At 41.4% G+C, this 14,432-nt stretch overlaps 1 protein-coding gene across 6 annotated transcripts in view; it reads right to left on the bottom strand.

The window, feature by feature from the left end:
• The window catches only part of CDC14A (cell division cycle 14A), a 57,059-nt gene extending 42,936 nt beyond the window's left edge, over positions 1-14,123 (bottom strand). For 2 of the 6 annotated variants that reach the window (XR_004358512.1, XM_032696272.1), the window contains exons 1-3: positions 13,335-13,551; positions 12,765-12,855; positions 2,131-2,206 (exon numbers count right to left, since the gene is read on the bottom strand). Coding sequence is in view for 5 of the 6 variants with exons in the window: in XM_032696272.1 (XP_032552163.1) it covers positions 2,131-2,206; positions 12,765-12,855; positions 13,335-13,440 (273 nt within the window). In the remaining variant the exon portion in view is untranslated. Of the gene's footprint in view, positions 1-2,130; positions 2,207-12,764; positions 12,856-13,334; positions 13,554-14,104 lie in introns of those variants that run through there. The other 4 variants (XM_032696274.1, XM_032696273.1, XM_032696271.1 and 1 more) reach the window with 4 other exon arrangements.
• Positions 14,124-14,432: the final 309 nt, after the last annotated feature.

Here is a 14,432-nt window from a genome sequence, read left to right on the forward strand (position 1 = left end):
CACACGCTACTTCAAGCCTCAGAATTCCTCTTTGGGACACTTGTGAAGGGCAGACATGGGAAGATGAGGTGTAGAAGGGTAGAAACTGTGAATCCGTAATTCTTGATGAGCAAAGCCGAGCAGTAGTCATTTAGCGAGGCCTGCAGATGTGTGCTTCTGATACATGCAGGTACCTGTACATGCTTCTGCCCAGGACTTGGTCTTACAAGACTACTTACCCTCTGCAGGTAGGATCTAAAATAGGTCACAGTCTGGCATATATTTTAACTATTAGAAGAGTAAAGCTTACATTAGCTGTACTGGCCTACCCCAGGGGTAGTGCCAATCAGCCAGACTGGAATCTATTCAACTGTAAGTTTCTATACCACTTTGGCAGTATTCCAAGCTTTAGCTGTTTGATTTCAGGTATTACTTTCAAGTGGTTGCATTATCAGGTTACTCTTCCCTCTTATACACTAGTAGTTTAAATTAACCTATTTGGAATTAGCCTCTGGCAGCAACAAACAGAGGGGCTGAGACTTCTCATCAGCTGTAATCTTCACCTAGCAGTGTCAGTATGTTTGCTTTTTCAACAAATGTAAATGTTGCATTAAAGTGACATCACAGTTTGTTAAATCAGCCCTGTAAATATCAAAGTCAATAGTTCAGTTCCAATTTAGCTCCCTTGTTTATTTTTTCCATGATAATATCCAACCTTGATCATCATGCTTACAAGCCACTTCTGATTACATGCTTGCCTCATTCAATGTAGATGATGGCCTTACAAGAAGAATAAAGCCTGTAGAGACATTCCTGTTCAATACTGAACCATCAAAAAAAAAATCCCAGGATATTTATTAGTTGTGTACTTATTTCCTGGGTGAAACTCTGGGTACCTAGGCTCAGGATCGAAGGCATTCTAGTTCAACCATAAAAGCAGGAAGATACACTTCAACAGTAACACATGAGACTGTATTCGGGTCCCAAACTGATCACAGTCTTAATCTGAATCTGGAAAAGACAGAACTGATCTCTCCAGTTTCCAAGGGCCCAGGGAAGTTAGAATAGTAGTTTTACTACTGGTTCTTCTCTGGAGTAACTGCTTCAAAGAGCAAGCATAGTCCAATTTTTAACTCAAACAAAAGGTCAACAACAGCACAATTAAGGTAAAAAAAAAATAGATTCCTACTGAGTGAGCATCTTTGGTCACATGTTTGAATGGGATACTGGCACTGGAAAATGGGATGATAACAGTTATAAGTTCTCTTTAGTGAAATGACAAATCCAATGTTCTCCCAATATGAACACACACTAACAAATTAGAAATAGTAGAGTTTAACTTTTTCTCTTTATAAGTAATTTTTTAGAGTTAAGAAGCAATGTACATTTTCACTAGAAGCACTTTTTTTGCGAAAAGTTTTAGCAACTCTGTAAACCCCTGAATTTGGAGAACCTCCTCTTAAGAACATGTGCAATTCAGCATGTCCCTGAAAGTAGCATATAGCATGAATCAACTTGCCTAAGTGTTTCATTTGTGCAGCAAACATTAGCCCCAAAACATAACGTCATTTTTGATAAAGGGACCCTCTGAACAGTAGCCCAAGTTATCACATCTGTAGTCCTATTCTTCCCTTCTGTCAGTAACAGTTCTAATATTTTATATTATAAAGATTTAAAATCTGTTATATTTAGTGGATGGTCTCCTCACTACTTGCCCAGAAGTTACAGTAATTAGTACTTTGAAATTAAAATATGTTTCATTTCTTGAAATTGATAGATTTCCTATACATGCTGCAAATCACTTCTTCACAGGTATTTGGAGAACAGGTTAAGCCCACAGCTACATGTTCAGTGTACTTGCCTGGCTGGGATGGAGCATAGCCAGTGGTTTTTGTTACTATTGTCTTTAAAGTGTAAGGTTATGAAAAAAGGTGAACACAGCCTTCAGTGTCTCATCTCAGAAGCAATAATGAAGGTATATTAATTGTTTTCATTCTTCAGAGGGAAAAGAACTCAGAACAAAGAACATCCTTCAAGTCTAGCAGTCACCATCTAGATAATGAGCACCTAATCACCACTTTCAAACTGGATAATTTTATTCCAATTTCAAAACACAAAAAAATAGCAACATTGTTTTTAAACAAAGCTTACCTTTAGTTTCTTATTTAGTTTACAGCAGTATCTGTATAACATTGCCAAATTTAAAGGTCCAAAATCTCCATAGAAACTGGGGGGAAAAAAAATAACGTCATTTATACAAAAGAGCTAGGCAAATTTCAATGTCCATGTTGTTGATAATTAAAGCTACAAATTAGTAACTTTTGCAGGATACAGAGTAGCCAATATACATGGAACAACAGATAAGTCCTTCATTGGTTCATTTAAGAGGACAACAGTAACAATTAATTTGAACTCATTTGTAGCTTCAGTTTAAGATATTCCAGTAACTACCTTTCCCATTATATACACACATTAACTACAGAATTTTTTTCTTCATCCCACGATATGGTCTGGTTTTGACCAAAACTACAGAGTAAAGAATATCAAGACATGATCTACATTTAAGCCATGTTGACATCCTAGATAAAGATTCTACAACTGCTTAAGATGAAAATATATCATTACACAGTATTAAGAATAAGCTACATAGAATTTCTTATGGGTAATAAAATTTATTGAATTATGTCCAGTCTTGACCTGTCTGAAAATTAAGCATATTTCTTCATATCCCATCGTTCACTATTCCAGAGATTATATATTGCATATACACTTTACGTTGAATTATTTTTCCCTTTGTCCCACAATCCTCATCTCTAGACTGTTCTTCCAATCTATTATTTATTTCATGTTGTCAATACCAACTCCTCATTGTTCTTGTTTCTCTCCTAGATTTCTAAACAACCTCTTCTAGAGCTTTTTCCCTCTCCATTCATTGTGCAAAACTGCTCAAAATTTAAGCTTCCCCCAATAATTTTCCTTTTGTGTATAGAAATCTGTCTTGATGATCTTTTTGGTGCTTATAACTTCATTAATATCCTCTTCCCCACATTCTCTCAAATAAGAAAGCCAAGAGTAGTGCAAAAAAGAGACAACTGTATTAGTCTGATCACTATCTAGGACAAGAAGCCTGCCTGCCACACCAATGCTATTTCAGTATCATCTACTTTACAATATCAAGTAACAATGTAAGTGTTGGTTAAGATTCAGTTCAGCCCTTCAGAACAAAATATTAAGATGTAATTACAGAAGCTAACTAGCTGGATGAAAGAGCAAGCTATCCAACTACTAGGACTTTATCTGCAGGTTGTACAGAAGTAACCAACTCAAGAGGAAAATCCAGTGGCAGTAAAGCAGGGCTTAACTTCAGAACTTCATCTCAGCTAAGTCTCCAGATACAGTCAACAGTTATAGGTATTTTTAAAATAAAACCCTCCATATGGTTTTTCAGAGGTGAAATAAAAAAGTTCTAGGGACAAGTATGAGTTATGACAAAAAAGAAATTAAAATTGGAGCTCTAACAACACCGTAGCTTCTAGAAAAGCCATACAGAAGGCTTACTAACATCTCTTCCCATACTGCTGCACTAACACCTTCACCAAATAAAAAAAAACCCCACCCTGTCTTGTTCCATTAACTTTAGAGTATTCTTTCACTTAAATATATGATGGAAGAGTAGAACTTAGGATTTAAAGATTATTTTTGAAAAATACTTTTTAAAGTATTGTGAAACAACATGGAATGTGATAGTTACTATAACACAGAATACTTTTTTAAAAACCACTGTGAGCAAAGTAGCCGAAAGATTTAATGGAATACACAGTTCACCTAAACAACTGAAGAACTCTATAAGCCATGCTTTAGGATAAGTTTTTATTTTATTACTATTCATTTGCTAGAAGTACATCAATATGAAGTCATATATCCACTTCTACTTTTCCACATGATTAAATTCAAACAGAAGTATAGGAAAAGTACACAAAAATTAATTTACAGATTTATCCACAACAGACAAGTTACTATTTTGGTGGCAGAAGGATAAAATACATTTGAGTCTATCCATGAAGCAAAATGAAGCTATTAAGCTTCTCAGTCATCAAGTGAAAGATGTCACAATCTTTGACTGACTATTTCTCCATCACCTATTCCCATTAAGTATGGTGTGTTTCTCTTCACACAGTGGAGGCCAGGGGCAGAAGTATCTAAGTCTCTGGTCCTGTCACCATTTGTCTGTGCTGCAGAAACAAAATATTTCTGAGAATCCAAACACAATCGTAAAGGAAAGGTACTTTTAGTCAGTACGGCACCAGCACTACTACTACACAAAACCACTGGCAATTCCCAAGTTATTTACATAACACCATGCAGGCAGTATAAACCAGCCACTGGCTTCACTTACAAAACATTGGGGTTGACATGTGAGGCAGAAAGGTTATGTTACATGCATAATTTTAACTTTCTCCACTTAATACCTCTAAAGTGGAATAAGTTGGATTATCCTTTTTTTTTAGTGGGGCTAAGTGAAACAAGTGCTTTACAAACTTCCAAATCAAAGAGTTCTCTGAAAGATAATACAAGGCTCTGTACTGAAGTCAATGAACTCTGATCTACAAAATCTTCCTTCAATTTACATCCTTAGACCTAAACACAATTTCTGACATGTTTAAGAAGAAGGGTTTAATCTTATGCACCCTCATTACTTTTTCTATAAAAGCCCATTTGTATACTTGAATTAGAGACACTTGATCCTGACTCACCCAGAGGATTTTTGTCTTAAGAACAGAATTTTGACATACAGTTAAATGTAAGCAGAAGATGGGAAATGGGAGGTATAGGGAATGGGGAGAAACGACACACCAAGTCACCATCTGAGTAAAGAATTTTATTGGGCAAAAGTTGAAGATAAATGTAGGAAAAAGTCAAATCCTATTATATGATAGTCACTGATAACAATCCACTCATTATTTTACTTCCACCTCTTTTACAGCTAGGTATTTTAACAACGCATTTAAATACAATAAGAAATCGGGATGTCTCTGAAGCTTAAGCCAGTTAAGAGAGAATCACTTACAATGGAGGTGGGAACCACATATGAGGAATAGACAGCAGGTATGATATTAATTAACATTTAATTATATTTTGTTTTAATCAAATACCTAGATGATAGCTGAAATTATTCTTCCCCCTCAACCCATGGAGGCTTGCTATCCTTAGGCTTCTCCAACTAAGTAGCAAAACCCCAGAATATACTAGATGAATATTTAAGTAGTCTATTTCAAAAATACTATCATGATGCTACCTGGAAGCAGTAGCTTAAGTTTCTGGTATCTATAGACTCCTAGAACCACTTCTTCCTATAATTTATTACAACATAAGATCTGAGGCATTTGCTATACTGTATCATAGGAACGGTCATCCACCTAGAAAGGCCAGCCCATAAAGGGCTCATTGGTCTACTCTGTCATGCAAGCAGCTACTGTAAATTCTTCCAGGGAATTCAATGGAACGCAGCCCTCAACTCTCGAGACAGCAACACAAGTCGTTTCCGACTGCAGTTCCATGGGAGGCCACGTGAAGGTGCCATCAGTCAGTTCAAACCTAAACCAGCACCTCTTCTGAATGCAAAAGTCACTTTTCACTAAGCATTGGAATACCTGACCCTGGAGTTTCAGAAAAATGATAAACAGATTTCCTATCTTGAACTATTGGACGGTGCCTGGTTATAGTCAATGAAGGAATAATATAGTCTGGCACACATTTAATTGAATTGATAACCTCCACAGAATTACAGATTATGCTAAATTGGAAGGAACCCATCAGGATCATCGAGTCCAAGAATCACAATACATGCCTGACAGTATTGTCCAAACAATTCTGGAACAGAGACAGGTTTGGTGCTGTGACCACTTCCCTGGGGAGCCTGTTCCAGTGTCCTGGAACAGGACACTGTTTTTTTACACCCTCTGGGTGAAAAACCTTCTGATCCAACCTAAACCTCCCCTGACTCAGCTTCATGCCATTTCCTCAAGTGCTGTGACACGTCATGAGAGCGAAGAGATCAGTATCTGCCCCTCCACTTTCCCTCATGAGGATGTTGAAGGTGGCAATGCGGTCTCCCCTCAGTCTCCATTTATCCAGGCTGAACAGATCAAGTGCCCTCAGCCACTCCTCATAAAGCTTCCTCTCCAGACCCTCCACCATCTTTGCAGCTCTCCTTTGGATGCTCTCTGGTAGCTTTTTTATACTGTGCTGCCCAAAACTGCACACAATATTCAAGGTGAGGCCACCCCACTGCAGAGCAGAGAGGGACAATCCCCTCCCTCGACCAGCTGGCCATGCTTTGCCTGATGCCCCCCAGGACAGGGTTGTCCCTCCTGGCTGCCAGGGCATTGCTGACTCATATTCAACTCGCCATGAACCAGGACCCTCAGGTCCCTTTCCACAGTGCTGCTCTCCAGCCTCTGGTTTCCCAGTCTATACACACAACCAGGGTTGCCCCATCTCAGGTGCAGAATTCGGCACTTACCCTTGTTAAACTTCCTATGGTTGGTGACTGCCCATCTCTCTAATTTGCCAAGGTCCATATTAACATCAGTCAATTGATCAGGTGAAGATATCAAATTATCTTCCAAAGATAAAATGCATTGCTAATGCCTCACTCCAGATGCCTGATACTTTTTCCCTACAGATGAAAACACCAGAGGAGTAGTTTTCTATTGCCATTCACTTCTCATCAGGGCCTGATGTTACCTGTATGCCACCTTACTCAGTCATTGATTTAGTAACTTGAAAATAGAGCCACCATTTCACAACTGCATTCATTTTCTGGAGTATGTATCCCAGAAAAGGAGTACAACTGCTCCCCAAAGTACAAAGCTTGCCTTCTTGAAGACTGGTAATCATATAAAGTAATTTATATGCCAAAACAGGAGCCCCCCAAGCTTGAAATTACTCAATCCAAAAGATAAAAACCAAAAACTTTGTAAAATAACATATATACAGTTTCTTAACTGCAAAGCTTCGCTAATTTTTCAGCATTTTACAATTAAAATTTACAATTTTACAATTAAAATTAAGCAATGAGACTGAATTACAGTAAGAGAAAAATTCTCCACTTGTTTCTCCCTCCTTTTTTCCGAGGCTGGAACATTCAGATTACTGCACTCCAAGGGCCCTACTGCATCTGCTCTGAGTCTAGCCATTAAGCAGTACAAGAATCAGGTACTGCAGAAGTGGCCAAGTGGCCATTACTGGTACTTGCTTCAAATCATAAGCTGAACATATCTTACACAACAAAGTTCTTGGATGAGCATCAAAAGGATTGGTCCACCCATTCATTACAACTTAACCGCTACTCAGGAAATCTTACCTATTCAGTCTTCTTTCTCCAACTTCTGCTTCCTAGAGTGTGTTTCTCCTCCCTACTTCTCAAGCACATGAAAATAGGTGTGATACTCAGTGGCACTGTTTCTCTGCTCTAGCCCAGTGATTCCAGTAACACGTGAATTCCTGGGAGCTTTCTTATTTGGGCCAAGACAAAATCCCTAATACTTAATACTACTTAGAGATCGCATGCTTCTGAATAGACAAAGGATGATACAGCAAATATAACCCTGGAAAAATCACCTCACTGCTTGCACCTGGAGGTAGGAATAAAGTAGAGGCTCTGTATTATTAAAAAAAAAAAACAAACCAGGTATTAACTCAATTTCTTCTTGGAACTTCCAAATTCTCCTCAAGATCCAGATTCTTCAAAATTCAACAAGAATTCATTGATTTAAGTTGTAGGTAATTAAACAGCTATTCCAAATACATTCTTTTTTAATGCAATGCTCCTTGACATCAAAAATAAATGATGAAGAGGTTCTTCAACAAAAAGCTTCCCTCTGGACGAATCTTCAGGTCCTGCTAGAAGCCTAGTCTCTTTGGAAAGAAAGTCATCTTAACAGAGGCCAAGATCCTCAAATGGTGTTTCCTGTACCAAGCTACACTCCTGCCCAATACAAAACTGGGACCTAGAAAACAGTTCTGGTTTATCCTGGTACCCTTTTACCGGGAAGGGGGGGGGGGGAAGAGAGAAAAAAACTGCTCAATACTACTGGCAAATGCTTTTATCTTTTATGTAGGAAAAAAGCAAAGACCAATATGGTATGCAAAGACCAATGCATAGGTATAAAATTTATGAAAATGCTGGACTGAAAAGCACACCACAGGTGTTAAGGGATAGCACTTTACAAGTATCAAATGTGAAATTATGTCAGAAGTTTGTGTCTGAAGGAAAAATTGACACTCTCAGTTAGATCTGATTTAATTTCTGAAGTGAAATTAAAATTTCTCATTTTAAGACGGAAAACAAAATAAAGCTGGAGCATTACTCTTAATACTCACCTGTAAGAATTCAACATACAGAAGTTTTTCTCCTCTGTATTTACATTCACATTGATAGAAGTTAGAAGTTGGGAAATTTCCATTTTTTTTTTATTTTGGACTTCAGCTTACTAGGTTGTCTTGGTCATCCAATTGTCAAGGTCAAGTCTTCAAAAGTTACTGAACAAGGAAGTCCCTGTTCTCTGTGAAGCAACAGCTCCGATTGTTGGAACAAGTTTAAGTTTAACTTTTCTGTTTCCTTTCAAATGATATAAACCACAGAACGATGGAGAAGTTCAGGTTTCTTATGCAAGTACTGTTACTGAAGAGCAGAAAGAAGCATTTAGCCAAAGCAAAACCAGACAAGCTAACCCTTACTCTTCTCACAGGAAAGAGAAACTGCTTCTTTGCAGTTGTTGTAGCTAAGCATCTGAAAGTCTTATTCTATTGCTGCATAACCAAAGTAGCTAAAGCGAAGATTGCTGTGAAATGGGCAAGTAACATACCATAGCTTGAAAGAAAGCTTTAGTGTAAAGCATAGGATACAGGATACACAGAGACTATCATATTAACTCCTTTTACAGCCTAAATGATGTCAGAGATTAGATCTGCAAAGGTTGTTTATACAAGAGATCCAAAGTGAGAACAAATGACTGAATAAAACCGTTATGATTTATGAAGGTTGCCATTACAAGTTCCCAGTAAGAGATTCCTGTTTCACATTATTTAGATTTTAATTTTGTTTGAGAAAGCTACTCAACAATAAAAAAGGACATTAAAAGTTACTTTGATAAAACTATAAGAAAGCCAAGTTAACCAGTCAAGTGTAGCATTCTCAATCCAGATCTGTTTACTGAAAGGTGAAACATGAAAGACGCTATTCTTAGAGAATAAAAAGCTTCTTACTTAATTGAGGTTTTGCCAAGGCAAGGCTTGTCTATTTGCCAAATGACAGTCGTCATCAAGCTGGATTATTTCTCATTAACTCCATTTTTCTGAAGTAATGGTTACCTGCACTACATTACCCTGAAAGATTGCGTTCCATTATAAGCAGTAGCTCAGACTTTCTCAGGGGGAAAGTCAGAGAGTTTCAGAAAGCCTCTGACAAAATCTTACAGAAAGAGAACCATTAAAAAGACTTCAGAATTGTATCATTTCATTCAGTTTCTTGTTCTCTTAACTGAGGCATTTACATACCATTTCCCTAGCATAATAGGTTCAAGGTTAAATTGCAGCACATTTAACTAGTGACAGTTGTAGTGAGTTCCTAGTCAGGTAGCATTTCAGATAGGCTTAAACGTTTTTAAGAACACCTTTATTATCTCTTTAAAGTGTGCATGTTTAAATAAGACAGTGTTATGAATTCACTAGAACAGCTGAAAACTTCAAGTGAAAACTGAAGGCTAAAGTGCTCGAGATTACATAACCACACTTTGTGTACAATTTAGTAATAAACCACGTGACAGGCTGCAATAGCAAGTCAGCATTTACCAGACCAAAACTTCCGAAACCATTAGATCTAGCACTACGGCTGCTTTGTTTAATAATTGGGGTATACTACTAATGTACAAAATTACTTCTTTATGTCTCTTCAAGAGTGGGAGAAAAAGGAAGCGAGGCAGCAAGTTTTTAAGTACTGCGTGATCCAATAACAAGCCCTCTGTAATCAGACAACTCCAAACCTACATATTCATGAGGTTTTCAGATCAGATACTGCTTCAGTGAAGCAAACTGACACCTCTATAAAGTCAGCTAAATAAAATTCTGTAACAAGCTAACAGAATAAGGCTCAAAGAAAAGCAGTTTATTTCTAAGCTCAATGAAGTATCTTCGTCACTACTGCGATGTATCTAAACAAAGTTAAGCCAATAAGCAGTTGTATTAACATAATTAATTACATACCTCACAAGTGCTGAGGACTGCACACCTGAGTAGACATGTCCTATCCTCCTCCTCAAAACACTGAACAGTTCATTTGATAAAAAAGCAGAACTGGCCATGAAATTCTGATCACAACAAGCCAGGTAGGCCATTTTGAATAAAGACTCTGGAAACCACTGTTCTGAGCTACAGCACTTCAAAACTCACTTCCAAGTATTTATTTTGCTATCATGTAACAAATACTTCAAACCACTTTCTCAGAAAGAAGGCTGCATTTTTGATAAAACGAGCAGCAGATCTGATCTGGTGTATTAAAGTTATATTCCACTACTACTTACAAACAAGCCCTGACATGAAGCTCCCCACTTTGTGTGCAGTCTGTGAAACACAACAGACTGATGTCAAGCTTGCTGATGAGCACAAGGGAAGCTACAGCAAAATTACTATTTCCCCAAGAACCGAGTCTTGCGTTCTAGTCCTCATTTGCCTCTAGCTGTCCAAATTCATAAAGATATTAAAGAGATATATAAAATTGTAACCCTAGTGACACCTGTTTTTGCTTCCCTGAGACCATATAAACTCCTTTAAATATGAGGGAGAAAAGAAAGAGGGGAGGAATAAAATGAGGCATGAGTTTACTACTAAATATTGCATACGCTGATAGTGATAGGTGCAGCAATACAAATATCAGGGGAAAGTTTAGCAATGCTATGCCAGAGTTAGGTCATTATAGAAAATTCATTCATACCACCTGGTAACTGTCACTTAATTTCTACCTCATATCACATTTTAGTATTTTGAGAGCACAAAACCAAGAGTACTATTATGGTATCAAATATAGGATACCTTTAAAACAGGCAAAATAGAGTAGGAACTGCCAATTCAGAAAATACACCATGAATTACACGTCCAAAATCTTTAGATGTGCTCTAGAAAAAGGAAACTGCTTCCTTCCATTATCTGGTAATTATATGTGATATCAGGTTACACCTGGTATGTACTTAACAGATAACTGGGTTCAGGAGTATACCTATGGAATTTCTGTTACATGTTAAAGAAAATTACTTTCCCCCTCCCCTTCAAATTTCTCTGTACTTTTTTCTTTTTTTTAAATATGACAGTGTCCTCACACAAAATATCCAAGTAACAGTCCTTGGTTAGCATAGTCCTCTGTAACTAACAGTAGAGAAGCGTTCCCCCTTCTTACCCATAAGATCAAATGCCACATAAGATTCCTTCACCCTTCCTAGAAGCATATTAAGAATTAAAACCAAAACACCTCATGTCAAGAATAACACCGAAGTCAAGAAGAGGAACAAGCTTTTTTCATTAAAGAAAGTGGAACATTTTCACACAACGCAAATTGCTTAGGACCTTCCCCAATTGAATTCTGCTTTCAATATTAGGTCAACCTTGCCTTGGAGTACTCCCAAGGTACCTTCCAATCTAAATTCCTTAATGATCATTACAGAACTTACTCCCAACCCAAGCAGCTGATTGTAAAAGTCAACTTTCGGCACCGAATCATTGGGAACTTCAGTAGAAGATGCACAGCTTAAGATGAGAAAGATTCAAAAACGTGTAGAAAAGCCACCCTAAAACTGCAAGCTGGGCATAGAAAGTAAGCTAAAAACCAAGGAGGACTGTTTTACACCTTCACAGGAACAGTGCTGAAGTCACTATAGAAGTAAAGGAAGAATGGCTGATGCTCACAAACTCCTCAACCCAGATGGAAAGTTTTACAAAAAACAGGAGCACACTTTTTGTTTCACTTCTGTTACAGCAACGCCTTTGTCAAGTAGCTAGATAAACCATCACACATGAAACAGTTGAGTTGGGAAAAAAGTGCAGAGCATCCACTTTTTATCTACAGTATAGAGTGGTTACTTTATTTTTTAAGTGTATTTTATGTCCTTTAATAGTATTCACAACTATAATCAATTTTACTTTTTACCTTCTGTGTGTAGTCAGTGTTTTCCAAACACATGAAGCTTTTACTTCACAGAACATACTTTTTCTGCTGTTCTAAAGCTACAAAAGCCTTCAGGAAGTGCTATCACAAAACCTTCTTATAAAACAAGTTGCAGATGCTCTTTAAAAGCACATTTAAACATTGCATTCTTAAAATTCTATATTAAAGGTGATCACTTCATAACTCTATACAGGAAAACACAGGAAACAAACTATTGTTTCATCTATTCATGCCAAACAAGAGTTTTCTATTTAAGTCAAAATTTAATAAAATGTAATTAGAAATCTTCTCCATGTTTTAAACAAATCTTACAAGGCTCAGATACCCTTCTCCTAGTTCAACTACAATTTAAGCCTTCCAGCTGTTTTTGTGGGTCTTTTTTGTAGCAGTAATCTTGTTAAACTAGTTTCAGCTAGTATATAAATATATTCCGGATAACTTTACACTCATGTTCTGTGCAAGTAACTAAATGGGGCAAAAAAATATTCTACACAGTATCAAAGTGTGTTGGGAAGACCCTCAGGTGATCACTTTGAATATGCAAAACTTAACAGATCACAACACTTACTTTTCATAGACCAGTTCCTCATCCGTACAAAAGTAGTGGGTATTTACGGTACTTTTCGGTTTATTTCGTAAAGTAGCGAAGTACAACCGATCTGAAAAACAGATTAGGGCAGAGCGTCGGTGTCGGTGCGGGCAGATGCCCCGCCGGCTGCCCGGGGCACGCCTGTCACCCCGCGGCCCGGGGCGGAAGAGGCTCCACCGCTCCTTTTTCTGCTGCGTGAGCGGCGGCGGGAGCGCCCGGACCGCTCCGCCCGCGGGCCCTGCCCTGCAGGGCCCCCCCGGGCACCCTCGGGTGCTGCCCCGCGGGCGGGGGAGGCTCTGACCCCGGGCACAGCCGCGCACAGCAACAGGTGCCGGCCCCGCGCCCTCCCCGCTGGGGGAGCGGGGGCAGAACGCCGAGGTGCGCCCGCGGCAGCCAGGGGCGGGCAGCCCGCCGAGCCGCCAGGAAAAGGGGCCGAGCACGCAGCAAAGCCGGGGCAGGGAGGCGGGAAAAGCCAGCGGGTTTCCTCTCTGAGGGAAGCCCCGAGACCCCCGCGGGCAGGGGACGGGGCGGCTCCCGCCCCGCTCTCACCTTTCACGAACTCCGAGGCTCCCCCCAGCACTTCGGAGGCAGCCGCCGGCGGCTCCATCTTAAACAGGGCGCGGAGCAGCGAGGCGCGGGGCGGCTCCGAGCTCATGGCGCTCTCGGGCAGCGCCGGCGGGGCCGGGGCGCGCTCGCTGGGACCCGACCCGCTGCCCGGAGGGGCCGCCCGCCGGGGCCCACGGTGCTGCGAGCGCGGCGGCCGCAGCCCGCATAGGAGCGGGAGCAGAGCCGAGAACGAGCCTTGGGACACGGCGGGCGAGCGCCCACAAGGACTCCAGCTCCACCCCGCCCCCAGCCGGGAGACGCCCCCGGATAAAGCGGCAGCGGGCGGTTACCAAGCGACCGGCGGCGCTCTGGCAACCGCGTTACGGAGCCTTTGTCTCGCCCGGCCCAGGGCTGACGCTGCGAGTGACCGGCCCCCCCGCGCTCGCCCCCCAGCCCGGCAGCGCCCCTGCTCCGCCAGGCAGCGCCTCCGCGTCCGGCGCGGCCCCGCCTCCGCCCCGCCTGCCCTGCCGCCCACCGCCCGGGCAGCGCCGCCGCGCCCCGCTGCGCTGCTCGCTGCCTTTCCCCGCCCTGGGGCGGCCCGTGGCACAGGGCCTCGCGGGGACAGGGCGGGTGCCGAGGTGCAGCTCGGCGGGGAGCGGCGCTCGGCCGGAGCGGTGCCTCAGCAGCTCGGGCGGGCGGCCGAAGCGGCTCTGGGGGAACCGAGTACGGGGGAACCGCGCAGCTCTCGCTGCCCTACCTGCAGCACTACTCACCGTGACAGACAGGCCGGCTCGCCAATCAAGGGCCGCCCTCTCGCGCCTCCAGCCAATGAGCGAGCGCTGCCCAGGGAAGCGCCCCGCCCACGGCCGCCCGCGGGCCGGAGTTTGTGTTGCCCCTGAGGCGGGGGCCGGGCCAGGCGGGGCAGAGCCGGGGGCAGCGGGGCTCGGGGAGCCGCTTGCGGGTGGAAAGAGCTCCCTGGTTCGAGCTCTGGGCGCGTTCTTCTGTCACCTTCCCCTTTAGAAAGAATTGGTAAGTGCCAAACAAGGCAGACAGTCCGTCTCATATTACAACGAAAGCAAAAAGTTGCAAAAGAGATAATTT

The sequence above is a fragment of the Chiroxiphia lanceolata genome, chromosome 9 (genome assembly GCF_009829145.1).
Source record: "Chiroxiphia lanceolata isolate bChiLan1 chromosome 9, bChiLan1.pri, whole genome shotgun sequence".
Taxonomy (NCBI): domain Eukaryota; kingdom Metazoa; phylum Chordata; class Aves; order Passeriformes; family Pipridae; genus Chiroxiphia; species Chiroxiphia lanceolata.